The sequence below is a fragment of the Dermatophagoides pteronyssinus genome, unplaced genomic scaffold (assembly GCF_027571235.1).
Source record: "Dermatophagoides pteronyssinus isolate colony J.1.1.1.1 unplaced genomic scaffold, Derpt_VIB-CSIC_2022.12 sq0043, whole genome shotgun sequence".
NCBI classification, from domain to species: Eukaryota; Metazoa; Arthropoda; class Arachnida; order Sarcoptiformes; family Pyroglyphidae; genus Dermatophagoides; species Dermatophagoides pteronyssinus.
The window spans coordinates 1-27,755 of record NW_027461566.1 but is presented as its reverse complement, the minus strand read 5'-3'; the positions used below and the strand labels follow the sequence as shown (position 1 = coordinate 27,755).

Genomic DNA, 27,755 nt, shown 5'->3' with positions numbered 1-27,755 from the left:
TCACACTATCCCATTACATTACAACTACTCACTAGATGGTGACCACGGTCAGTGTGAACAACTGGTCAGTTGTCCCCCCTTTTTTTTTGTTTCTTCTTCTTCGATAATATTGATAAGGATTTTTTTGTTTCTTTGCTCGCTATCGATTAGGTTTTGGACTTGTTTTTTTAGTTTAGTTTTTGATTGCAAGCAAAGACGTTTTCAACGTCTGGGAACAACAGCTAAACAAAACAAAACAAATGAGGGACATATGTTTGCTTTCTTTTTTTGACTTGTTGATTATTTTGAACAAATTTCTGGTTTACCCCAAACTTTTGAATTCGTTTACAATTGGAAAAAAACCCAAACGATGATAATGATGAGAACCGTCGACGGTAATCAATTAACATCAAGATATTTATTATTTGAATGTCAATAACAAAATCCTAAACCTAAAATAATCAAACGAATGATGAACGATTAGAAAAACTATATGGTGATTATTATTAACAAACAAACAAAGCTGCCGATAACGTTTGAAATATAGAAGTTCAAAACTTTTCCAAAAAATGGATATTATTTAGTCAATTTGAACAATAAACATTTGGTTTTTACATTGATATAATGAATGAATAAAGAAAAAGTTTTTTTCGAATCATCAACCTCTTTCGATATTCCGCGGGATCCAAAAACACGAATATGGCAATCATAATGATGAACAACGGAACAATCATTCTAATACTATTTTCCATTGTTTTATTGAATCTATTTTTTCCATTTACAAATCTTTTTTATACCGAGCTTAATGTTAATATACAACCACCATCAGCATCATTATATAGCCATCATCATAATCGTCATAATCGTTCATCACAATTATTTTATGAAAAATTACGTTATGAAAATTTATTAAATATTCAACCAATAATTAATGATCAAATACAAAGTGATAATATTTATTTATTAGTCAAACGTTTATTACCTCATCATTATTATTATTTTAATATTATTGTTGATCATAATTTTATTTCTAATGGTCATCTTGATCGTTTCAAGGTAAATTTTCATTGATTTTTGGTTTTTTAACGTGTTTTTCATTCATTTCTTTATTTATATATTTCTTTAATCAAAGATTGAAAGTATTTATGATGATAAACCAAAAATACAAATCAAAGCAACAACCGGTGTAGCGGCTGCTAATGGTTTTTATTATTATCTTAAATACATAACAAACAGTTCAATATCATGGTCCGGTGATCATATTAATATCAAACAAAATGATTTACCACCAATGATTGATCATCCAATCGAAATGATTATAAAAGAAAAGTAAGTTTAGGAATTTTCTTCATTATTGAATCAATTTTCACCATAATTTTCACCATAATTACAATGTATTTAGGTTTCGTTATTATCAAAATGCATGTACAACATCCTATTCAATGGTATGGTGGCAATGGCCACGTTGGCAACGAGAACTAGATTGGATGGCATTGAATGGTATTAATCTTGCGCTGGCATTTAATGGCCAGGAAATTATATTTCGTCGTACATTTGAAAAATTTAATTTAACCATTGAAGAAATTGATGAATATTTTACTGGACCAGCATATTTAGCATGGAATCGTATGGGTAATATTCAAACATGGTCTGGACCATTATCTGAACATTGGCATGAACATCAAACAAAATTACAACGAAAAATTCTTAAACGAATGCGACAGCTAGGAATGTTTCCAGTTGTACCGGGTTTTTCCGGTCATGTACCACGTGCATTTCGGCAAAAATTTCCATTAGCCAAAATGAATCGATTAGCTAATTGGAATCATTTTGGTGCTAATTTTAGCCAGTATGAAAATTGTTTTTATCCAAAATTTTGTCGGATGTATTAATTATTTTTTCGTTCATTTAGGACTTATTTTCTTGAACCAGAAGATCCTTATTTCATTCAGATTGGTAAAACATTCATCGAAGAATACACGAAAATGTATGGTACTGATCATTTTTATAATATTGATATGTTTGTAGAAGAAACACCATCATCTAGAAATCTATTATATCTACATAGATGTGGAAAAGGTGTTTATGAAAGTATTCGACAGGCTGATCCAAAAGGAATTTGGTTATTGCAAGGTTATCCATTCAATTCATTATATGATAAATTTTGGGGTCCAAAACAAGTTAAAGCATTAGTTACAGCTGTACCGATAAACAAAATGTTAATTTTGGATAATATTGCTGAAGTTATACCAATATATTCACAAACTGATGGTTATTTTGGACAACCATTTATATGGTGTATATTACATAATTATGGTGGTGTTAATGGAATGTTTGGTTCATTAAATCGTATTAATCAGAATGGTGTTTTTGATGCACGTGATCAAAATCCAAATATGTTGGGTATTGGTATTACACCTGAAGGTATTGAACAAAATGATATTGTATATGATTATATGTTAGAAATACCATGGTATAATCAAGCACCTAATCAAACTGAATGGTTTTCCAGATATTATCGTCGTCGATATGGTATCAATGATCAACATTTAGATTATGCTTGGCAATTATTAAGAAAATCTGTTTATAATGATCCAATTGGTATTAAAAATCATGGTAGATATATTTTTATATCAAGACCACGTCCACATTCACATTCAATGCTTTGGTATGATCCTAAAGATATTTCAAAAGCATTATGTTTATTCTATGAATATCTTGAAAAAAATCCAAAAATTATTCATTTATCCGATACATTTGTTCATGATTTAGTTGATATTTCCAGGCAAACATTACAGTTAATTTTTGATTATTATTATAAAATAATGGATAATGCATTTGAAAATCGAAAACAACAAATTCAAATTTTACATAAATCAATACAACAACTTCGAAATGTTTTAGATTTAACCGAATCAATTCTTCAATCATGTAAACATTGTCTACTATATAATTGGATTAATGATGCACGATTATTAGGTAATGATACGAATGAAAAAAATTTTAATGAATGGCAAGCACGAACACAGATTTCAATTTGGGGACCAAAATCTAATGTAAGTCCATTGTTTGTATATTTTCTTGATGTTATTCATTTTCTTTACGGTATAGATAGCAAATTATGCTGCCAAACAATGGTCTGGTATGTTTCGTTATCTTTATAAACCACGTTGGGAATTATATTTCAATGAAATGGTCGATTGTATCAATCATAATCGAACTTATAATGGTAAAGAATTTCGTCAAAAATTATTTGAATCAATTGATTTACCATTTACACAACAAAAAATTGAACAAAATGAATTGATAAAAGAAGCAAATGGTAAGTTTATCATGTGATTTTTCTTGCCAAATTTAAAATGAATGTTTTTCTCATTTCAATTAGTTTCCAATCTAATCTTAAATGTTGATTCAATAATTAATATGGCTGCCAAATCGATTGATTTACAAACAACTTATAAATATTATTATAATGATACTGAAAGATGGTTAGAATGATCCAAAAACAACAGATGTCGCTACAAGTTATTATTTTTAATTTTTTTAAAATTTTTTTGAAACGATTTTATAAATAAAAATAAAAAATAGGATTTACTTTTACATTAAAAAAAACAAAGTTAATAGCCAAATAAACATAAATATTAATGAATTATAAACCAAAAATATTTGCAAATGCTCCATAATGTGTTTAAGCTCAATTAATTTAAAAAATGAGCAATTTCATTCACACAAGAATTATTGATTATTCCAGCATACGTTAATGTCCTGAAGAATTTGTTCAAAAGGATCATTCAAATTTCTTCGCCACATAAATTCGGCAAGGTACGTTTCCAAGTGATGGCATAATGTTTTTCGATGTTTTTTATTTCTCCATTTGACACTTCCCCAACAAAGTTGTTTAATTTTCGTATTGTTTTTTACACCAGTATCGTAATCAACAAAATTGTAACGATGATTCATTTGAAAATGCTTTAGATTAGCATCTTCCATGTCATTTGTACAATAACTTTTCCATGAATCAAAATACACGATTGATCCTTGTTCGATGTGATTTGTTATCGTATTTAATAGAACTGGTAATGAACGTTCTTGAACTTCGACTAGAAAACATTCGTCCGTTTCTCGACAAATACCCCCAAATATCCATTGTTGTTGATCGGAATTGTTTTTACGTTTTGTAAATAAACTCTCATCAATTTCTACGATTTTTCCTGGACCACCAATTTTGTTTTGGTTACGTTGGGCTAATACTTTTACACAAACTTCTCGCATGTAGTTATTCCAATTTACCACTGTATTGTGGTTCATTTTTAATTGTTTTTCACACCATTTGACTGATGTCATCTCTTGGCTCCAACCATAAATAAATCGTAAAGCTGAAAGAAAGCTTAATCTAGACGATTCGAACCATGTACCATTTCGAATACTTTTTTTTGTACGACATGAATTACATCGCCAACGTACACCATCACAAAAAGACAATTTCATTTGATGATTTTGATCGCATATTGAATTCTTTGCCAATATACCTTTTTCTTGGAAAAAAGACACTGCTTCTTCTTCGGTTCTTGGGAGATCCCAAATTTTCATCTTTTTTTTAAAAAAAAACGAAAATTAAAATGATGCTTTTCATAAAATAAAATAATCGAAATTCGAATCGAACTATTTTAAATTTGAAATTTTTCTATCAAACTCTCCAGAAAAAACAAAAACATACTTGTAGCGTCATCTAGCGACTTTTTAAAAACAACTAAGATTTATCATTTACCGGGGAAAACATTTAATTACTCATCGAATATTTTTTATAAAAAAAAATCAATAATCTGGGGTAATACAAAAGTATTTTTGTTAAAACATAAATTAAAAAAAAAAATTATTTATAAATACAAATAAAATTGTCTATGCAAGGTTCAATCAATGGTTCATCGGTTTTTTTTGTCCATTTTCAATCATCATCATTAACGATTTTTTCGTACACATACAAACAATAAACCGATAACAACTAAAACAGCAATCACAATTAAAATAATAGCCCATATTGGAAATGATTTTGATTCGGTATTATTATTATCATTATCATCATCATTTTCGATATATGGTTTACATTCATTTGGATAATCAATTCCAGTATATAATTCACATGCAATTTTCATTATATTAGTTTCGTTTTCAATTTTTGTGCCAATTGTAATCAATGGAACTAGAAAAAAAATATTTTTTCAAAAAAAGTTTAATTTTTTTCATCGTTTCAATAAATTCAACTTACATTGATTCAACGATGATTCAATTGATTCGGTTTGTTTTTTCATTTCAAGTAATATCTTGTCTGATATTTCATTATTTTCAACACAAATTTTCAATTGTTTAGCATTCGATACATTGAACCAAATTTGTTCTGAACATTTTTCAACAGCTAATGTAATATTGTTCTGATAATTTTCATTATTGAAAAAACATAATGTAAATTCAACTAAATGTAAATGTCCATTATATTCTGAACTATGATAATAATTTGCACAGGCTAAATAACGATTAGCTAAACATTCTTCTTTGGTTGGACAAGTAAACGTTTGGTTGTTTTTATCATAAATTGTATTACCATATGGTATCATACTAATCTTTATCAATGATTGTAATTTTATTTGATTTTCCGCTTGATCTAATAATGATGTTTCTTCTTTTGTTTGTTTAGTATTCATTAATAAATGTGAATAAAATGGTTTCAAATTTTCAATAACAAATTCTCTTCCAGATTTATCACAAGAAAAATATAATCGTAAATCGATAGCCATTATTGATGATAAAGTAGTACAACGTCGATTTTTTACCAACTATCATTATAGATAATTAATTGATTGATACAGAACAAAAAAACTAATGAAACTTACCCCATAATTATAACAAATCATTTCGAATAAATTTTTTGTTGCTTTTTCAGAATATTGTTCCGCTAAAGTGATCCATGGTAATGGTTGATCATTAAAATTTCCTTGCTGTGTTTTATTCGCTAAATCATCATATAATTCTTTACCCATATTTCCGTTTGAACATTCATAAATATCATTCAATAATTCACCGGTAAAATGTTGATTAAAACATGATTCTAAATTCGAATTATTGGAATAATCAAGTGAACAGACTAAAAAATTAGCTGTTTTAATACGCCATGGATCAAAGGTTTTCCGATCATTATAGTATCTATCCAGAATACAAGCCTATCAAATCAAAGAATTGAATGATTAATTAAGATTGAAACAAAAGCTATTTTCAAACTTACATGAAATTTATTTTCGGAACATTGACCATTGCCTTTTGGACATTCATATCCACTATCAGTTTTTTTGGTTTTACCATACGGGAAAAATTCGATTCCACCAAATTCATCCAAATATTCTGATTGAAAAGATAGTTGTTTCGATGCAAATGTTTTTACATTATCATCTTGAGTTTGATAATAAAATCCAATTGGTTTTTGTTCGATTCGACATTGTTCGGGTTTATCATTCTGATTCATGAAAACATTCAAACAAACAAAAATTAAAATTATTTAACCATAAAATTTACCATTATTGTTATACGAACCGAATAATACATAGAACAAATATGTGTAATAAGATTTTGATTATCATCAATGATAACATCATTAATTTGAATCATTGGCACACTTGTAATTGGTCGATAAACATTTTCAAGATTTTTTAAATTTTTCATCAAAATTTCCTTTGCATTTTCCTTAACACATTCTTCGATTTTATTCCATAGATTTTTATCAAAAATTTCATTAAAACAATTTTGGGTCGAATCGGCTTCGGTAAATTTTTGTCCAAAATAACAGTTAATAAAATCAATTATTTTAGCCGTTTGATTTGAATATTCTTCCATGATGCACGACTTTTATTATGAAAACAAAAAAACAAAATAATTTCATTGCATCAAAAAATAAAATGTTTTATCACTTACATGTTGATATGTTTGTATACAATCTGAATCATTAAGACATTCAGGATTTTCATTATCATTATTGTTTAGCTGACCAATTGGAATTGGTTGAATTTTCGAAATAAAATTATCGATTTTTGTTCGTGTACGATCAAATTGAGTAATGAAAATATTTCTAGATCGTTGATTTTTTGGTTCATAATATATTTTCAACGATGGTTTTTGATCATTAAATTTTTGATGACATTCATTCGGTTTTTCTAATCCCTATTGAAAAAAAAAAAACAAAATGATTTTGATTTTTGATTCAATTTTTTTAATGAAAAAATTGACTTACATCATAAGAATCACAAACGGCATGAATAAAATGATTTTCAGCATCATATGAATGATAATCTTGTATTGTTATCCATGGAACATAATCAATTTTTGGTAATAATTTCGAAACATATTTTTGTTCATATTGTTTCAATAAATCAATTGAATCATTTGATTCAGCACAATTTCGAATCGGTGCCCAAGCATCTTTAAATACTGATTCAACACATCCTGATGCTATTGATGAATAATCTGAATTTTGAAGTTTCGAAAAATAACAATCAATAAATTGAATCAATTGAAGTTGTCCATCGAATGCAGAATGTGTACCATTATTGCCAAATTTATCCATTACACAAGCATGAATTCGAGTAGCATGACATTGTTCTTCACCGGGACAATTTAATTGATTATCATTATCTAAATATGATTTTACATATGGAATCATTTGAATATCGACAATTTCTTCTAGATGAAGATAATTATCATAAAATTTATTAATTTTTATGAAATTTGTTACTTCAGGATCAAGTGCAGAATAATAAAATTGTACTTGAACTTTTGTTGGTTTATCACGATGACATGCTAATGGTTTTTCACCCAATAATTCACTACATACAATTGTTTGTAAATTTGATTCGGCCAAAGGCATTTGTTCACCATTAATAAAAACAGCTATATTATCCGGTATTGTTCCAATAACATCAAGTGTTCTTTGTCGAATTTTTTTCAAAAGGTCAAGACTTTCAGTTTCATTCATAACACAATTATTTATCTGTTCAGCTAATGGAAGAAATTCATTTTCACATTGTTCCATTAATTCAATTAAACTATTTCCATTAGCAATATTTTTAAAAAAACAATTAATAAATAATAATGTTTGATTTTTACTATCCCATAATGCAGTTTGATTATCAATCAATTCTTCTTGATTCCAATATCGTTTCAATACACATGCATGAATTTTATTTGCTTCACAACGTTCATCATCATTTTCACATTCTTCTTCAATAGTTTTATTTTCATTTACCGATCCGTATGGATATAGATTCAATTTAATTCGTTCACGAATATTACGAAATGTTGGTATCAATTCTTCAATGAAAAATTTTCTTGAATTCGATGCATATGATGAATAATAAATATCAACTGTAGCTGTTGTACATTCATCTGGTTTTTGGCCATCATATTCATTACAAACTGTTTGTAATAAATTTTCAATAGATTCATGATTATTTCGTACATTATCATTTAATGTAATCCATGGTATTGTTATTTCAGTTTTATGCAATTTATTTTTCAATTCTTTAGTTTTTTCCAATGCTTTTTTCAATGATTCACCATTGATTGAAGGTAATTTACCATTTTTCAATTGACTTTTAGCACATTCATCACCAATTAATTGTACATTATTTGGCCATTCTGGATGTGTAACAAAACAATTAATAAAATTTGTTATACGTAAACGTTCATCAATTAAATCTAATTGATCTGGTGTTTCATATGTATCGATTACGGTTGCATGAATAGCATTTGCTAAACAAATTAAATCATTTGAATTTTGACAATTTCCATTCGTAGGATTTACTAAATCTTCTGTATTTCCAATTGGATGAAGATGAACATTGGCAATTTCTTCGATAAAAACATGTGAATGATTTAATTGTGTAATGAAAAAATGTTTAGCAATTTCATTATTTGAATCATAATAAATATCCACATCTACTGGAATCGATTCATCTTTGGTACAATAATCTGGTTGATGATATTCATCCTGATATTCGATGGGAAAAAATTATTATTATTAAAATAATAACTAAATTTCAACGACAAACTTACAAAATGATCACAGATTTTCTGTTTAACTTGTTCGGTATCATTCACAATTTGTGAATTATTTGTGCCTTGATTAAAAATCACAATTGGAAAGTTTTGTTTGGAAATATCTCCAAGATTACTTGAATGTGTTACTTCTTTAAAATCTTCCAGCAAAGCGATTGAATCATCACTTTTGGCACACAAATTAATCGTTTGCCATTGTTCAAATCCATTAAGATATTTATTTGCACATAATTCACCAAGATCATCTGGTTTATCTAATGAACGTACATTTTTCATTGTACACCAAATAAAATCGAATACATGTTGTCGATTATGATCGGTAAAATTTGAACCATCATTCCAATAATAATCAATAACACAAGCATGAATTTTCATCATTTCACATTGAATTTCACCACCTGGACATGTTATTTTATCATTTTTTATTTCAATTCTTCCAGCTGGATTGAAATTAAAATCAATAAGATTATAAAGATTGATGAATATTGGTTTTAAATGTTCAAGAAAATATCGACGTGATGGTTGATGTGATGGTTCATAGAATATAGTCATTTGAACTTTGGTACAAATTTTCGGTTTTATTGTTGAATTCTATTATCATTAGAATATCGATATAATGTGATTGATCAGGAAAAAAATAAATAAAAATGTTTATTTTTACTTACATAATTTACACAAATTTCTTGAACAAGATCATTAAATGCATTATCATTTATTTTATCATTATTTACAGTGATTGATGGAATTTTTAAATCACCATTATTATTCTTAATTTTTTCTGTTTGCGCTGAAAAATCTTTAAAAATTTTCTTAATCTTTTCACCATTAAATTTGATTTCCTCTAAAAACTGAATATATTCACCATTCAGTTTTTGATTTGAACATTCTTCTAAATGATCATATTCATTACCAATTTTTTTATCAATTAAACATTGAAGAAAATTTAATACATGATTTGTACCACTAATCAGATCACCATTATGTCCATCATTTATATATTTTTGAACAACCAATGCCTATATATTTGGATTTTGATTGAAAAAATATACACACATCCATATTACAATGATTAAACAAAAAACACATACCTGAAATCGATTACTAATATCTTGTCGTTTTGTAAGACTGGAACTATTTGTAATCATATTTGTTTGATCAATAATAATAGTATTACCAAATGGTATTAATTTCAATTCAATAATATCATCCAAAACATGATAATATGGATATAATTGTTGATGAAAAAAATTATATGCTGTTGGATTCATTGCTTCATAATATATTTCCACATTTACCGGTGTTGTTGTGGGTGGATTTTTACACATTTCATCATTCTTGTTTTCAACAAAAAAAAAAGAAAAGAAAAAGATTTTTTGTTTCAAACAATTCAATGAACTTAAATATGCTTACCGGTAACAATGTACAGATTTGTTTGATTAAATCTTTTCTGGCTTCTTGATTCTGAACATCATTAATAAAAATTGCTAAACCATTTTCAAGATATTTGTTTGCTTTTTCCGTTCGTTTAGCCATTAATTCAGTGATATTATCTGTTTTAACACATTGTTCAATTGTCATCCAATCATCCTTAGAATTTTGAATACAAATTTCAGCCAATTTTGCCGGATCGGTTTCAGAATTTCTATTTTTGAAAAAACATGAAACAAATCTTGCCGTACTATTATCCTTGATGACAAACGTTCCATTCGTATCATGTTCGATTATACATGCCTAAATTGAAAATTTTATTGTTTTTTTTTAAATTCAAATTTAATTGATAAAAATAAACAAACCTGATATTTATTGGCTAAACATTGAATTTCACCATAAGGACATTCAAAGGTATTATCATCTTGTTTTTTTGTCTGACCATATGGATAAAGTTCCAAATGAATATTTTTTAGATTTAAATATTCAATCATTGGACGAAATTGTTGAGCCATAAATCGTTGTACATTATGATTGGCTGTTTCGTAGAATATTTCTACTTTTATTTGGCCATCATTTTGTTCACCATTGACTGTTGCCTGTTAATTAAATTTAGTTGAAGAAGAAAAAAGTTGAAAAAGTTGAATCATTTCAGTTTCTCAAAAAAAAAAAACGGAAAACCAAAAAACAAAAACCAACCAAACTCACCAAAAGTAATGAAAAAAATACACCAAACAATATCGATAGTTTGATAATCGATTCGAATCTTTGACTATCGATAGTTTTCAATGTTTTCATCATTTTTTTTGTTCCGGCGAAAAAACCAAACAAAAACCAAAAATTGAAACTTTAAACTTTTTCAAATTTAAAAAATACTGTCGTTTTTTCCTCAAAAAAAATCACAAAAAAATGATCCAAAATCAAACAACAGGTAATGATTTAAATATTTATTCTATTCAGACAAACAAACTTTGTAATCATTGTTTTATCATTTTATTATTATTTAGTCAATAAAAATCTAAAATTGTAAATTGTAAAATTTCATCTCGCACGTACTACTCACACACAATTACTCGCACTTTTTTATCTGATTTCAATTTCAATTTGAATTATGATATTTTTTTTTTTGATTGATTTATTATATCTCCTGTAAAAAAAGAACTCTGGTGTATGGCTACATCGGTAATAATTATTCAATTATATATCAGATCCGTATAATGAAAACTTGAAATTTTTGGTTTTCTTTGTTTTTTGATTGAAAGAAAGAAACAAATCATATCAATGTCAAATGATTTCTTAGTTTGACAAGAATCTTTCCGTCTCCAATTTATGCCAACAACTTTATTTTTTTTGTGGTAATAAACTTGATGACTATCCAAATATATAATTTATGTCTGATAGACATTTTTTTTTATTTTTTGACCTGTAAAATTATCATTACTGTTTTGTTTTTTTTATTATTATTAGCCGAGCATAACAAGCAAGAAAACTTTAAAATGAATTGATGGATTTGGATTATTCAAGTTTTATTATTATTATCCATCATCATTATCATTATTTGTAATCATCACACATTATTATTTTTGATAGAAAATTTTTAAAATAAAATAAAAAATAAATCATGAAAAAAAACCAGTAAATAAATTGGAATTCATTTTTTTTTCCTGCCAATAGGAAAAAAATCTGGTGAAATTTTTTATTCTCCTTGATAAATGGGTGGCCTTTTTTCCTGGAACGCTTGTAAACCTTCGATTCGATCTTTTGTTTGTAAACATTGTTGATAACAAGCACCTTCAATAGCTAATCCGGTATTAATATCCACTTCTGAACCACGATTTATAGCCATTTTAGCTGCTTTTAATGCAATTGGTCCTGTTTGTAACATTTCTTCAGCTAACATTACTGAACGTTGATATGCAGCATCATGTGTTTGATTTTGTGGTACAACATAATTTACCATTCCATATTGAAATGCTTGTTGTCCATCGATTATACGTCCAGTGAATATTAATTCTTTGGCTATATGTATAGGAATGATACGTGGTAATCGTTGTGTACCACCTAATAAATTTCAATGGATAAATAAAAATTTCAATATTATTATCATTATTAATACAAATAATCCCCGAAAAAAAATCCAAACTAACCAGCACCAGGAATAATGGCCAATTTTGTTTCAACAAGACCTAATTTAGCATTCATTGATGCAATACGTAAATCGGCTGCAAGTGCATATTCAAGACCACCACCTAATGCTGCACCATCAATTGCAGCAATAGTTGGATGTGGAAAATCAGCTATAGCATTCGATATTGAACGTAATTTTGTAACAAATAATGGTACTTCTTTTATATGCATTGAAGCACGTTCTTTAAGATCAGCACCGGCACAAAATACACCCGGTACAACTGAACGTATAATCAATACTCTTATTTCATCATCTTTAGTCAATTGATATATACTATTGTTCAATGAACTAACTAATGATTTACTCAATGAATTTGCAGCTTTTGGTCGATTCAATGATAAAACCTTGTTAAAAAAAGAAAGAAAGATTACCATTAAAAATTTGATAGATTAATTAATCATTTAAAAACAAAAAAACATACAACAATTCCATTATGTTCACCCGAAAGACGACTCATAAAAACTTCATCATCACGTTGTGATGTAAATGATGTTGCAATTACAGTACGAATTGATGATTTCAATGTTGATTTATTCGATAATGAAATTAATTTTTGTATTGATGATTGATTATTGAGCAGAAAATGTTTCAACATTTGTGTCATGATTGTTTTTTTTTATTTTGTTTCAAAATTCGGATTATTTTCAAAATTCGGATTATCAGATTTATCAAGAAAGAAAGATTCGAAGAAATAATATCCCAAACAAAGATGTTGTCAAATCAAATGTTTCTTTGTGTTTGTTTTTTTCAGAGAAAAACATAACATCTTATTTCGCCATTAAAATACACACAACACAGACACTCATTATCAAGAAAACATTTTTTTCATTTATTCAACGTTGTTTCATACAGACGACGATGATGATAATATTTTTTGTTCAAAGAAATGTCAAGTTTTTACAATGCAAGTACCAATGCTGATTGATCATCATCGTATAAACCAGAAAAAAATAAACTCATTATAATTATGAGAATACCTGGGATTTAGGACAAATAAAATTAATTTTCAAGGTAACAATCAACAAATCAGGTTGATTAATCAATCAATTTTTTGATGGTGATCAATGATGATCATCCGATATATAAATGGTGTGTATTTTCCATTCACTGTGATTGTGACAAAAAGATTATTGATCGAAGACCATCAAAAACGAATAAAGAAGATTCAAAAGACAAAATGTCGTTATCATTTTGTTGTCCAATGATTATTATTGTATTATTATCGTCGACAATCATCATACAAACGAATGGTCAATCTATTGATCTTATCAATACGAATGAATCAATCGAACATAAATCAACGAATCCAAATCATTCATATGAATATGAAACATTTTTACAAACATTAAAAAATGCATCCAAATTAATAAAACGTTATGATTTGAATCATGATTGGCAATTAGATCGAATTGAATTTCAAAAATTAATTAAATGTGAAAAATTTGATATTATTATTGGTTGGATTGAATTTCAACGTTTAGATACTGATCATAATGGTCATATAAATATTGGTGATTTTTTCAATATTGAAACAATTATTGGAAGGCAATCATTTAGTTATCATCATAAATGATCAAAAAAATGATTACTTAACAATCAATCAATCATTTGATTTGATTTGAATTCGAATTTTTGTTATCGTTTTCAATGAATTATAGTCAAGAATAATGACTAAGCAATGACTGTATATGCTTTATCTTTTTTATTTGTATTTTTTGCCTATTTAAACAACAGAATGTTTTAATAAAATTTGTTTAGTTTTGTTTGTATTTCGTTCTTGCAAGATTGTTATTGTTACACGTGCGTTTTACCAAACATATCATGGAAGAGCTGATTTTTTTTAGCGAATTGAATGATTCTTCATCAAAATGTTCAACACAGTTTAAAGTCGACATTGCTATTTGTAAATAATGCTGATAGATTAGGGTGCTGTCTTATATTGCATTCAAGAGCCAAATAATTATGGTAACGTTATTAAAGAATTTGACGGAAAGATCGAAATCAACCGGAAAAAACATCCCCTCACTGAACTATTTCAACCATAATTGGTCGACTATTTTCATCTTTTGGAAATCATCGTAACAAATAAAATGAACGCTCATTACTGAACAACTTCGAAATCAAAACATTAAATTCGAATTCGATTCCGGTTTTTTGAATGAAAATATTGATCTTTATAGTCATGTAAAATTTGATGATATCGTTATAACAACATGATGTAATGGCGATTCCTGTCACCAGATCAAACAATTTTGTTAAAAACCTTTTTCATAAAATTGTTTGCAAAATTGTAAAATAATCATCCCGTACAATTTTGATTGGAGTAAAGTACACGAAGTCAACCATTTGCTGATTTACCATCTTCTCGTACAAAATTTGCTGAAAACCTTTTGAATTTCACTTCCAAGAAACCGATGAATTCAACACGAGAGATGCTCATCAACAAATCAGTGAACGAATTGAATTTTTTGTTAAATTGATTTTTAAAAAAAAAATTTATGTTAAATCTTATATAAATGCTTAGTTTCTAATAAAAGCTTAACTATCATTTTCTATCCAATATCCATAAACATTATGGCTACATTTACCTTTTTTTTCCACTCATTTTGTTTTTGTTTTTCACAAAAAAAAAGAAAATATTTCATTCATTCGTGAAATTATTATAAAAAGTGAGAACAAAAAAACCTTGATAACTCAATTCGAATCAAACAACAACAACAACAAATGGAAAACAGACAAGCAAGCTATTTCATCCTGGATTGTTTTGATTCGATTCGATTCGAATGAAATGAAATGAAAAACAACCAAAACAACAAACCAAAACAAACCGACATTTTTTTCTGATTATAATCAACAGCCATCGTTGATTTCGATTTGGGCATCCAAATGTATCAAATGTTAATTGTTTAGTTATATAGACTTTTCCTGTTTATTTTTTCGTTGTTGTTGATTGACTACAATTACCATTGACGATGATATCATCACTATTGACGACAAAAAAAAATTTGTTTGAGCAGAGTTTTTTTTTAAAAATCAAACATTTGATGAGTGATTTTGATTTTGGCCAAGTTTTCTATGTGGATGCAATCACAATTCCGAAATAATCGTTTGGATAGTTTGATTTGCATTGTTTTGCATTGTTTTGTTTTGTTTTGAAAATTTTGATTCTTTTTCGGTGAAAAAAATGCCTGCAATCTATCATTCTGGTTGTCAATCAAAACAAAAAATTGGCAATATGTCATTGTTAACATTTCGTACAAAACATAATGGTCCAATTAAATCATTGAATAATGAACATCGTATGTAATTTTTTGATTTGACCAGACTTGACTTGATTTAATTTGAATTCTTTTTCCCTATAGTTCGCCAAGAAGATCCAATCGATTTGGATATAATTGATGAAAGTTTTTATTTTTTCAAATCGAATGTATTTTTTTCCAATTTCGAAATAACGGTAAGGACAAACGATTATAATTTTGATATTTTGATAATTTGATTTCTGCTTTTTCTTCTTCGTTCAAAAACAGTGTGAATCCGATCGAAATCTAATCTATTTAACACTTTACATAATTGAATGTTTAAAATTAATTTCCAAATCAACAAATCGTCGTCAAGCACAACAAGATTTAATAAATTTATCACAACAAAAATTTGCATTGCCAGGTGATCCAAAATTCCCGCTCAATAATATCTATTCGAAACCAAAAAATTCCGTTGAAGCGGATGAAATGCGTAATTATATGATGCAAATGCGTCAAGAATGTTCAACACGTTTAATTGATTTAATTTGGCCATCATCATCATTACCACCATCAAAATGGTGGATTTGTTTTGCACGTCGAAAATTTCTTAACATTCAACTAAATGAAGTTGATACTTATTAAGGATTTAATAATAATAATAACCATTTTTGTAATGAAATTTTAAAATTTATTTTTTAATAAAAATTTATCATTTTTTAAGCTAAATTTTATTTTTAAAAACAAATTCAGGAATCACCGTCAAAGGAGAATCTCTTCATTTCCATCAATTTATTTACATCCTTTACAGCCACTGCATTTACATTTTTCAGCATTACAATTACAGCCACAATTACAATCTTTACATTGTAATCGGATTTTGTCGTATGTTTGCATTGTTGTTGTTGTTGGTTGTTGGTTGTTTTTGTTGTGAAGACAGGATCAGCAAGCAGGATAAATCGATTTGATGTTATCGTCGAAAGTTGTCGATTCCAATGATTGAAAAATCAAATTTCTTGCAAAGCTTTTTATATGATTAGTCGCTTAGTCGTAGTTTGTAAACAAAAAATGCTAGCTAGTTACATAAACTTGTTGCCACAACGAACGAAGTGAACGAAAAAAATGAGCAACGACAAAGTCTTCTTTTTCAACCGATAACATTCGAAAATGTGTCACAAGACTCAAATGTTTTTTTTTCGATTGATTGATTCCATGTTTGGAATGGAAAATTTCATTTCACTATACTGTTTCTCTTTCTCTTACTGTCTGGGCTCATTTTTCCTGAACGATAACAATTCGATAATGATCATGTGTCATTTTGAAGAAAATTTGATTCACCAGAAAATTGTTTATCAAACCGCTAAATTTATGCATCCTGTGTTTATATTTTTTTTTTTATAAATCAGAAATTTGAAACGTTAACATTCTATTTTTATTTATAATTTTTATAATTTATTTACGAAGATCAATACGTATAATGGTTAAAAGACCAATTAAAATTAATAAAACAATAGTTATATTAACATATGACATAATATATTGATAATAAAAATTTATAATTAATGGATGACCATTATGTTGATCATAGCATATTAATTTATTATGTTGATGATTATTGGATATATTTTGATTATTATTATTATCATCATTGAATTTTACATTAGTAGTAGTTTTTTTAATTATTCCATCATTATTATTATTAACAACAGTATCGATTATTATTGTATCCGGATCAAATTGTTCAACAATAGCAATAACAATACTACCGGCAACTTTTTCAAAAAAACTAACCAAACCATAAACAAATGATGTACTATTTTGATTAAAACCAATCATTTCAGCAACCAAACTAATGGATGATATTTTTATGATTGTAATTGAAAGACCAATCTGTATGGCTATTAGATAGATTTGCCAATTTAAAAATGATCGATCATCACATGAACCAAATATTATCCAAATTGATGAAAATAATGCCAATACGATACCTAAACACATATGAATCTAATAGATTTTTAGGTTAATTGATTAGACATTTTTCAATGATAATTAATCAATCAATTTTACCTTATTACCAAAACGATTTTCAATATAATTTGAAAAAAATGACATAATCATACCGCTTACATAGATTATTAATGGAATGAATGCTATCGATGTCTTGTTTTTGTGATTGGGAGAAATGATGAAAAATTTTATCAAAGTTAAATTGAAATTTTCTAGCTACAAAAATTACCTTTTCCAGGTACAATGTACGTTGAAGATAAAGTGGTGTATAGGCCATCGATATACACATATAAAGTCGCGAACACATATAGATAAATGCCTATTATGAATTGAAAATGGTTGATTTAGGTAAAAATAGACATCGAATTTATAATTAAAATTTACAATTTTATAAAAAACAAAATCTTTAAACCAATCAAATTTTTTATAATGATCCATTGGACGATAATATAAATTTTCTTGTAAATCTTGTGGTCGAGGTTGTTGTTCATCATCAATATTTGTAATTAATAAATCTGTATTTTGTAAATTTTTATCATTTTCCTTTGAAGGAAATGTTTTTATAATTTTTATTGGAATTGATTTTTCCTGTATTGTCAATAAGAATACACAACAATGAATGAGACCGAATATGGTGATTAAAAATGCATTATTCTTTCCGTGGAACAGAACAAAAAAAAATTGATCAACGAGATTAGAAATGGAAACTTTCAAAGATTTTTTAAAAAAAAACTTACAGCAAAAACATTAATATCATTAAGGGTAAGATGATATTCATCGGTTTTGGCCAATGTAAACCAAAATAATATATAAACAACTAATGAACTATAAATACTTGCTGCTTGTCTAATTTTGAACAAACAAATTTTTGAAAAAAAAACTTAATAATCGATTAATCTTGCCTACCTTAACGAAGTTAACCAAATACGATCGGATGAATTTGATGATAATTGATTTATTAATGAAAGATGTGTTAATTGTGTCATTGTCCAACCAATTTGTGATATAAATATAGCAAAAAATGTTATTAAATATAATAATAATTCATTATTTTTATCTAATATTAATTTTAATTCAGAAATTTCATATGGAAATGATATGAATGCAATTATTGTACCAATAATATAATAACCAGTATATGTACCACCAAAATGTTTAAATAGATTAACAATACATTTACAACGAATATCTAATATTAATCCAAGTATGATTGTTGCAAATGCATCGATTATCTGTCCAAACACTACAAACAGATAACCAAGCTGACCGAAACATAATTTATAAAATAAAAGACCATATGAAAACCATATTGATGCACAAAGATCATTGAATATATGGCCGAATGCAAAACCAAAACGTGTTCGAAAATTTAATGTTGGTTGTTCAATCATTGCTCGAAACACACATAAAAAAAACAAAACCAAAACCAAAAAAGCGAAAAACAAAACTTTTAATTTTCTAAATTTGTTCAATTTATTATGTGTTTTTTTCATAATTAGATTAAGTTGATTAGTAAATTCAATTAAATCACAATAAAAAAACTTTATTCTTCATTAGTCATTTCTTCCGATTCTGGAACCGGTTCACCAGTTTCGGATTCCAATTGATCACCAACGTTATTATCACCACCATTATTATCACCATCATTATTATCACCAACGTTATTATCACCACCACCATCATCATTACCATCACCATTATCGATTGGTTTTTCGATCAAAGTTGTCGATTGATTATCATTATCATCGTTATCACAAACATCATTATCAGTATTTTCAACAATCGATATTCGATTATTCGAATCGGCAAAAATATCTTCATAAATTCGTCCATCCCAACCAACATTACAAGGATCAAAATTAATAAAATTAATAAATATACGTTTACTTGATATGTTTAATTCATTTTGTAAATGTTGGAAAATTTTTTTACAAGATTGACGATTTTCATCCACTGATTGATTACCAATCGATTGAATTGATACTAATGCACATGGTTCATTAGTTCCACCGAATGTTATCAATTGATTCGGTTGCACAGATATCTTTGTAACAAGAAAAAAGGTAAAAACAAACAGAATTTTTTTAAAAATAATTAAAATTACAAAATTTTTTTTTCCAAACAGACCAATGTCATCGATGATGGTTTATTTTGTAATTCGGCCAATAAATTTGTTGTTTTTTCATTAAAATCCACCGGAATTTGTGATAAACGAAGATTTGTTTGTATTATAAGTTGTGGCATTTTGTCCTATTTTATAACAATAAATTTCCGAATGAAAAAAATATTACCGGCAAGCAAGCACACCGGATCATTAAAAATGAAACCAAAATGATTCGACTAGACAAAAAAAAGTTAAATTTTCTTTTTTGTTCATTTGAAAATTGCAATTAAAAAAAATCAAAATAAAATTCTGGTAGCAAAAAACAAAATAGTCAGTTACTGTTGCCATTAGAGATAGGATTTTTCTTTCACTTTTTCATCATCATCATCAATCATCAATCAAAAGTGAATGTACTGCATGTACATTGACGTCAGACGTTTTACGACGCCAATTCGCATTTAAGAAGAAAAAAAATTTTGAAATAAGTTTTACTTTGAAGATATATCAAAACGAAGAAGAAGAAGAAAATTTAAGATATGAAAAAAAATATCACTGATATGACCACCACCAGCAGACAAACAAAACAAACAAAAATTATTGTATCGATTGACGACGATCAGGACATTGTTTACCATCATCTTGATTCTTTTTTCTACTATTTTCATTGCTGATAATATTGATTGTAAATTTCTTTTCAAAATCTGTTAAAAATTCTAAAAATTTTTTTCGATCATTCAATGAATCCATCATGGTTTGTTGATGTTGAATTTGATATTCAAAAATTGATAATATTAATCGATGTTTTAATTGTATTAATGAATCAATATTTCCATTATCAATTTCGATCATTATATTTTCAATATTGATTGGTTTTTCAATTACATCATTCAATGATGATTGGGATGATGATTGTAATCGTTTTAAATAATCAAAATAATCATGTTTTCCAATCGATTTAACAATATTTCGTAATTTTCTAGCCATAATAATGTCAATTTCTTTTGTATCCGAAATCGATGTTATTGTTGATGGTGATGGTGATGATAATGTCGGAGATGATGTTATTTTAGTTTCCAACGACATGCTTTTTGATCGATGATTCGATCTGGTCGGAATTACATCAACAACTGGCGGTGGCAATGGTGGTGATTTTGTTTGTTTAGCTATTTTCTTACTAGTCGATCTAGTGATAATATTAAATTCTTCCGTATCTTTTGATTGTGATTTTTCACGTTTTTTATTATCCTTTATAATTTCTTTTGGTTGCTGAGTATCATCATTGGTTTTTGGTTGTTTTGATCGTTGATTAATTACCGTTGGTTTTTCATTAATCATTGTTTCTGATTTATTATCAATAGAAATTTCTTGTTCCAAATTCGTTTCGGTTTTTGAGATATTTTCTTGTTCTTCTACCTGTTCTTTAGATTGCTTTTCAATATCATCATCATCATCATCAACCAGCTGTTGTTGATCAATTTGTTTTTCAACTATAGTCGTTGGTTGATTATCATTTTCAATTGAATCGATTAGATCGATAAAGCTAACGGATTTGGATAAATTTAAAGATTCTTTTGAATCAACCATTTCCAATTGAATAGATTGACGACTTATAGAACGTGTAATCATTCTTGTTGATTTTGATTGTTGCGAATATTGTTCCGATTTTTGAATATTATTTTTTGTTGCATAGGTTTTTGATTCTTTTTTCACTATTAACGTTGAATCATTATCATCATCATCATTAACATCATCATTTGATTCTTCTACAGCCGGTATGATTACATCATCTGTTGTCGTATGACTGATATCATCATTATCAGATTTAATATTTTCAATAGATTCATCAATATTTTCATTTTGATTTGATTCATCGATTGTTTCAGTTTCGATTGATTGAACGTTTTCATCTTCATGAATCGATTCGATTTTTTCATCAACACTTGTTTGTTCAGTTTGATCATTGATTGATTTAGTATTTTTATCCACATCATCATCATTATCATCATCTGATTCGCTCTTCATAATCTCATCGATATTTTCAATTGTATCCACATCGTGATCGATCTTTTCATCATCATCATCATTAGATTCAACAATGTCCTCAGATTGACTCGGCAAATTTTCATTTTCATTTGAATCTTTTTCTTTGACAAAATCATTATCGATTTGTGGTTGTACATCCATTTCAATCGATTTTTCAATCATTTCAGGAACGACTTCAACAATTTCCGTTGTAAGCTTATTATTATCATCATTGATTTCTGGTACAATGTTTTCATTCGAATTTCGTTTTTTCTTTTCGATTATTTTCTCTTTTTGTATTCGAATTTTATTATTAATATCTTTAATCATTTCAAAACGATTGTATAATGATTGTTTTAATTCGTTTAAATGATTTTGTTCCAATTTTCGGATATTTTTATCGATATCATCACTTTATTCAATGAAATATATGAAAATTTTAACATCAAAAATCAAATTTGAAAATAAACAATTTTTACCTATAAAATTGTAAACAAATTTCCTTGTACATATGAATACAATTATCCATATTGAACCAATCATATGGACGATTTTTTTCAAATTTATTCAAATGTTTAGCTAGATCTGGATTCTCTCTACATTTCGAAAAACAAAAATTGAATTTGTTAGAAAAGATTTATTTATTTTTTTCACTTTAACATACAAAATTTTTGGACCCCATTTTTTAACAGCAGAAAATAAAGCTAATTTTTCTCGATTTGTCCATTCCATTTTGAAAAGATTTAAAAAAATTTCAAAATTTTTGATGAAAAAAAAATTACTCAAAGAAAATTTTTTTTTGAAAACATATGCAAAATAGGAAATGGAAAAAGAAGTCATTTGTGTTGAAATAGTTTCGAAAAAAAATTTCCGAATAATACGTCGAAATGGTTTGTGTGTGGTCTCAAATGGTCTCAAATTGTGACTAATTTCGTTTTTTTATAAATAAAATTATTCAATTAACAATTTTCGATTAACAATTAACTTTTAACGAGGTTAAATTGATCGAAAATTGATTGAAATATTTTTTTAGAACATTAGCGAATTATGAATATTTCGTTCATCATTTATTTTTGGCTATTGTTTTATACATTTAATTTCAGTTATTTTTGTTTGGCTTATCGAAATCAACAAGTATCATCATTATTCGATACAAAAAGAATACGAAAAAGTAATAATCGTTTACGTAATGAATATGGAACGAACGAAGAAGAAAATAATCATGAACCGATTGGTAGAAAAAAACGAAATCAAGCTATAAATGAACGAAATCGTAAAGATTGGAAAAGAACATTTCATTCCGAAATGAATGATCAAACCGAAAAACCAGCATTCAAATTGACACCAATTTCATTACCATCTTTATTAATATTATTCGGTATAATTGGTCTTTGCATATCAATCGTATACATGGAAAAACATTTAAATTTATTTCAAAATATTTTCAGTTTTTTGGACACTGAATTACCAACACTCAACAATACTACTGTTGATTCAAATGATGATGATAATGATGGTGATAGTGATAGTGAAATTATTGTTAATAATAAACGAAAATCAAAAAAATCACAAAAAAAGAATACAAAACATATGAAAAGTCGATCAAAAAGAAAAAGTAAAAGTGAAAAAATTCATTCAAAACGACATCGAAAACATTCATCGAAAAAACATCATAGAAATTATGATGATGATGATTATGAAAATGATGATGATGTTTTAACTCGAATCAATACAAGATATAATATATCAGTTTAATCTATCAGTTCGATTCTATATCTACTTATTATTATCATTTGAGTGTCATGTCTTCATCTTCAAAATAAATTTTTCTTCCTTTCAAGATTGAACAACTTCTTAATCAACTTCTTCAATTTTTGGCCCATCATCATTATTATTATTGTTTCGATCACTATTTGTACGATACATATTTGTTATGATTGGTCGACAAACATTTTCCAATTCTTTAAAACGATATTCAAATTCTTCTTTATTGGCCATTTGATTTGAATCTAACCATGAAATAGTATTGTTTACTTTTTCCATTATTTTATTTCTATCTGATTGTGAAATTTTTGTTCGTATTTCATTATCATCTTCAATCATATTTTTTAATTGATAAGCATATGATTCTAATTTATTTTTCGATATAATACGTTCACGTTGTTGATCATCATCATCTTTAAAACGTTCAGCATCTTCAATCATTTTTTCAATTTCTTTTTTTGATAATCTTCCTTTATCATTAGTAATGATAATTTTGTTACGTTTTCCTGTACTTTTATCCTGTGCCGATACATGTAGAATACCATTTGCATCAATATCGAATTGAACTTCAATCTGTGGTACACCACGTGGTGCCGGTAATATACCATTCAAATCAAAACGTCCTAATAGATTATTATCTTTTGTCATTGCACGTTCACCTTCATATACCTGTACAGTAACACCTGATTGATTATCCGAATAAGTTGTAAATGTTTGTTGTTGTTTAGCCGGAATTGTTGTATTACGTTTGATTAGAATCGACATTACACCACCAGCCGTTTCAATACCTAACGATAATGGTGTTACATCCAAAAGAAGCAAATCTTTTACCATTTCAGATTTTTCACCAATAAGAATGGCTGCTTGTACTGCTGCTCCATAAGCAACTGCTTCATCCGGATTAATTGATTTGTTCAATTCTTTACCACTGAAAAAATCCGATAATAATTTCTGTATTTTTGGTATTCGTGTTGAACCACCGACCAAAACAATTTCATCAATCTGATGTTTATCCAATTTAGCATCATTCAATGCTTTTTCTACCGGTCCTAATGTTGATCGAAATAAATCATGACAAAGTTCTTCAAAACGTGCTCGTGTTATATTGGAATAAAAATCCTGTCCATCAAATAATGAATCAATTTCAATTGTAGTTTGTGTTGAACTTGATAATGTACGTTTTGCACGTTCACATGCCGTACGTAAACGTCGAAGTGAACGTTTATTTTTACTTAAATCTTTATGATTTTTTCGTCGAAATTCTTCAACAAAATGATTAACCAAACGACTATCAAAATCTTCACCACCTAAATGGGTATCACCAGCTGTTGATTTTACCTGTTGAAGATTAATTAATATGAAAATAAATCAAGTAAGTAATCAAGAAAATTGTTTGTTTAAAAAAAAATTAAAATACCTCAAATATACCACCATCAATAACAAGAATAGAAACATCAAATGTTCCACCACCAAGATCAAAAATCAATACATTACGTTCACGTTTATCAGTTTTCTTTTTATCTAATCCATATGCAATAGCAGCTGCTGTTGGTTCATTTATTATACGTAATACATTCAAACCGGCAATAGTTCCAGCATCTTTAGTTGCTTGTCTTTGTGAATCATTAAAATAGGCTGGAACTGTTATGACTGCATCTTTTACCGTTGTACCAAGATAAGCTTCAGCAACTTCTTTCATTTTTGTCAATACCATTGAAGATATTTCTTCGGGAGAAAAACATTTCATTTCACCTTTATATTCAACTTGAATTTTTGGTTTTCCTTTTTCATTCACCACTTTAAATGGCCAATGTTTCATATCCGATTGTACTGATTGATCATCATAACGTCGTCCAATCAAACGTTTTGCATCAAAAACCGTATTGGCTGGATTCATAGCAACTTGATTTTTAGCCGCATCACCAATCAAACGTTCATTATCGGTAAATGCAACATAACTTGGTGTAGTACGATTTCCCTGTTCATTGGCAATAATTTCTACTTTACCATATTGAAATACACCGACACATGAATAAGTGGTACCAAGATCAATACCAATTGCTTTTTTCATTGACATTTTATGATCAAATATTATTATTTGGTGACACAATTCAAATTTTGTAATAACGCAAAAAGAATATCTCACATTCAACAAGTGTCTTATTCGAACAACTTTAATCAAATGATTATATTCGAAAGATTTTCAAATCATTTTGTATGAACATCTTTCTAATTTTTTTTACAGGTGTTCAAATGAATTGAATCGTAGGCGAAACACACAATCAAAGTAAATATTGAATTGTCCTTGAAAACAAAAACAAAAAAAAACGATATTATTCAACCCTATTGGTTAATCAGCAGGTAGGTAGATTGATTTTCTACTTTTTTTGGTTTGTTTGTTAATATATTGCATAAAAAAACATGATTATCATCCTAAATTTTTTTTCAAATATTTTTACCATTTTTGGATAAAATATCAACACTAAACATTGACTAACAAAAAAAAAATCCCAAATCATATATGATTCATGATAATAATAATGACCACGCAATAGATTTTCAAGGTTTTATTATTATTTTTATTTATCAAAATTTTAATTGTGCATCAAAACTTAAGCTTATATTATCAATTGTAGATGATGATATTGATGATGATGTTGATTGATTGGAAAAATTTAATGGAGAATTTTCAACATTTCCATTATTTGATAATCGATTGTAATAATGATTAATCGGTGATATTTGTTTAGCTGGTGATGTATTATTTAATTCTTTAACAAATTTTATATCTTTGATCAATTGTTTGATACGATTAATTCTGGTTGAATCCATTGATTCGATAAGAATTTTTTTTTGCTTCAATATGTTTATCTGTTTTTGACATAATTGATTTTCGATCGTTATTTTACGATATTGTTCATGTAGATTTATGGCTGTTGTTGAACCAATATCATTATTATTACCAATAGCCAATAATCGTCTTAATCGTTCAGTTTCTTTACATTTTTCCGATTTCTTTTTCATCAATTCTAATTGTTTAGTTTTTTCTTTTAATATTATTTCTACTTTTGTTTGTAATCGATAATCACCAAAACAATCCAGATAGATTTGTTCAATTTTATTCATTTTCTATGACAACGAAAAAAAAATTGAAAAATTACAACAAAATTTTCAAATGTTATATAATCATTTTACCTGTATATTTTTCTTTTGTAAAGTAATCATTTTATTTTCCAACATTAGATTATCATTATATTTTCGATGTAACCATGATATAATATTATCAAATTTTGTTCCATTAAAACATTCATTTGTACCGATTAAACTGGGAAAAAGATTTTGACGAAATTTATACAATAATAAAATATTATCTTTATCATGAAGAAACATTGATCGTAATTGTAGAAAAAATAATTCAATTTCATTATTTTGATATTTTCTAATAATCGAACAATAATTTGGATTTAATAACAATGTTGATAATGGCCATAATAATTGTTTAAGATGTTCATCATTTTCATTTAAATTTTTTCTTACAATCGATATTAATATTGATATTAGATTTTTAAAAGTTTTATCCATCGAATCAACTGTTTCTTTATCAATATTCATCATTTTTAAAATTAAAATTAAATGAATTTTTCTTCACTTGAAAAATCCTCACAATAATAATAATAAAAAACGCGGTAAATCAACACACAAAAAAAAGTAGGCTCATCAAAATTGGAGAGTACTCTTCAAATCTGTTCGTGTACGAATTTTTCAATTTTGGAGAGCACTCATCAAAATTGAAATCACACAATCGCAAGCAGTAAATAATCGAAAATACTATCGATAGTGTCGCTCTCTCCGATTGTTGCAGGTTCTCCCCCCTTTTATTGCATTGGCCCCCATATTAATTTAATTACACAATCAATCAATCAAT

At 27.2% G+C, this 27,755-nt stretch overlaps 11 protein-coding genes across 11 annotated transcripts; 3 read left to right on the top strand and 8 right to left on the bottom strand.

Annotated features, from left to right (window-relative positions):
* Window positions 1-125: 125 nt before the first annotated feature.
* Window positions 126-3,535, top strand: LOC142644821 (alpha-N-acetylglucosaminidase-like). Its single transcript, XM_075823978.1, has 6 exons — window positions 126-1,035; window positions 1,112-1,308; window positions 1,382-1,828; window positions 1,892-3,035; window positions 3,091-3,301; window positions 3,365-3,535. The coding sequence occupies exons 1-6, from the start codon at window positions 679-681 to the stop codon at window positions 3,475-3,477; spliced, it is 2,469 nt and encodes an 822-aa protein (XP_075680093.1). The 5' UTR covers window positions 126-678; the 3' UTR covers window positions 3,478-3,535.
* Window positions 3,495-4,698, bottom strand: LOC113796938 (male abnormal protein mab-31-like). Its single transcript, XM_075823983.1, has one exon. It carries the CDS (start codon window positions 4,567-4,569, stop codon window positions 3,715-3,717), a length of 855 nt encoding a protein of 284 aa, XP_075680098.1. The 5' UTR covers window positions 4,570-4,698; the 3' UTR covers window positions 3,495-3,714.
* Window positions 4,699-4,735: 37 nt separating this feature from the next.
* Window positions 4,736-11,440, bottom strand: LOC113796959 (uncharacterized). Its single transcript, XM_027347258.2, has 13 exons — window positions 11,215-11,440; window positions 10,872-11,105; window positions 10,489-10,809; window positions 10,167-10,412; window positions 9,744-10,094; window positions 9,076-9,669; window positions 7,256-9,010; window positions 6,940-7,185; window positions 6,562-6,870; window positions 6,257-6,484; window positions 5,868-6,194; window positions 5,246-5,810; window positions 4,736-5,179 (listed from the first exon to the last, which is right to left on the bottom strand). The coding sequence occupies exons 1-13, from the start codon at window positions 11,305-11,307 to the stop codon at window positions 4,938-4,940; spliced, it is 5,511 nt and encodes a 1,836-aa protein (XP_027203059.2). The 5' UTR covers window positions 11,308-11,440; the 3' UTR covers window positions 4,736-4,937.
* Window positions 11,441-12,011: 571 nt separating this feature from the next.
* Window positions 12,012-13,445, bottom strand: LOC113796930 (methylglutaconyl-CoA hydratase, mitochondrial-like). Its single transcript, XM_027347225.2, has 3 exons — window positions 13,116-13,445; window positions 12,654-13,038; window positions 12,012-12,567 (listed from the first exon to the last, which is right to left on the bottom strand). The coding sequence occupies exons 1-3, from the start codon at window positions 13,296-13,298 to the stop codon at window positions 12,203-12,205; spliced, it is 933 nt and encodes a 310-aa protein (XP_027203026.2). The 5' UTR covers window positions 13,299-13,445; the 3' UTR covers window positions 12,012-12,202.
* A 2,269-nt stretch (window positions 13,446-15,714) lies between these two features.
* LOC113796929 (actin-related protein 2/3 complex subunit 3-like) lies at window positions 15,715-16,917 on the top strand. Its single transcript, XM_027347223.2, has 3 exons — window positions 15,715-15,993; window positions 16,057-16,148; window positions 16,222-16,917. Exons 1-3 carry the CDS (start codon window positions 15,879-15,881, stop codon window positions 16,576-16,578), a joined length of 564 nt encoding a protein of 187 aa, XP_027203024.2. The 5' UTR covers window positions 15,715-15,878; the 3' UTR covers window positions 16,579-16,917.
* A 438-nt stretch (window positions 16,918-17,355) lies between these two features.
* LOC113796871 (major facilitator superfamily domain-containing protein 12-like) lies at window positions 17,356-19,433 on the bottom strand. The gene is made up of 6 exons (XM_075823982.1): window positions 18,847-19,433; window positions 18,678-18,786; window positions 18,325-18,594; window positions 18,170-18,259; window positions 18,001-18,093; window positions 17,356-17,937 (listed from the first exon to the last, which is right to left on the bottom strand). Exons 1-6 carry the CDS (start codon window positions 19,431-19,433, stop codon window positions 17,386-17,388), a joined length of 1,701 nt encoding a protein of 566 aa, XP_075680097.1. The 3' UTR covers window positions 17,356-17,385.
* LOC113796894 (macrophage migration inhibitory factor-like) lies at window positions 19,372-20,508 on the bottom strand. Its single transcript, XM_027347184.2, has 2 exons — window positions 20,068-20,508; window positions 19,372-19,984 (listed from the first exon to the last, which is right to left on the bottom strand). The coding sequence occupies exons 1-2, from the start codon at window positions 20,182-20,184 to the stop codon at window positions 19,484-19,486; spliced, it is 618 nt and encodes a 205-aa protein (XP_027202985.2). The 5' UTR covers window positions 20,185-20,508; the 3' UTR covers window positions 19,372-19,483.
* A 10-nt stretch (window positions 20,509-20,518) lies between these two features.
* On the bottom strand, window positions 20,519-22,888 carry LOC113796914 (uncharacterized). Its single transcript, XM_075823981.1, has 3 exons — window positions 22,731-22,888; window positions 22,546-22,662; window positions 20,519-22,478 (listed from the first exon to the last, which is right to left on the bottom strand). The coding sequence occupies exons 1-3, from the start codon at window positions 22,796-22,798 to the stop codon at window positions 20,639-20,641; spliced, it is 2,025 nt and encodes a 674-aa protein (XP_075680096.1). The 5' UTR covers window positions 22,799-22,888; the 3' UTR covers window positions 20,519-20,638.
* A 112-nt stretch (window positions 22,889-23,000) lies between these two features.
* On the top strand, window positions 23,001-23,828 carry LOC142646058 (uncharacterized). The gene has a single exon (XM_075823984.1). It carries the CDS (start codon window positions 23,114-23,116, stop codon window positions 23,819-23,821), a length of 708 nt encoding a protein of 235 aa, XP_075680099.1. The 5' UTR covers window positions 23,001-23,113; the 3' UTR covers window positions 23,822-23,828.
* Window positions 23,474-26,024, bottom strand: LOC113796943 (heat shock-related 70 kDa protein 2-like). Its single transcript, XM_027347241.2, has 2 exons — window positions 25,248-26,024; window positions 23,474-25,168 (listed from the first exon to the last, which is right to left on the bottom strand). The coding sequence occupies exons 1-2, from the start codon at window positions 25,905-25,907 to the stop codon at window positions 23,921-23,923; spliced, it is 1,908 nt and encodes a 635-aa protein (XP_027203042.2). The 5' UTR covers window positions 25,908-26,024; the 3' UTR covers window positions 23,474-23,920.
* A 358-nt stretch (window positions 26,025-26,382) lies between these two features.
* On the bottom strand, window positions 26,383-27,749 carry LOC113796949 (uncharacterized). The gene is made up of 2 exons (XM_027347247.2): window positions 27,026-27,749; window positions 26,383-26,959 (listed from the first exon to the last, which is right to left on the bottom strand). The coding sequence occupies exons 1-2, from the start codon at window positions 27,443-27,445 to the stop codon at window positions 26,417-26,419; spliced, it is 963 nt and encodes a 320-aa protein (XP_027203048.2). The 5' UTR covers window positions 27,446-27,749; the 3' UTR covers window positions 26,383-26,416.
* Between the last annotated feature and the right edge of the window lie 6 nt (window positions 27,750-27,755).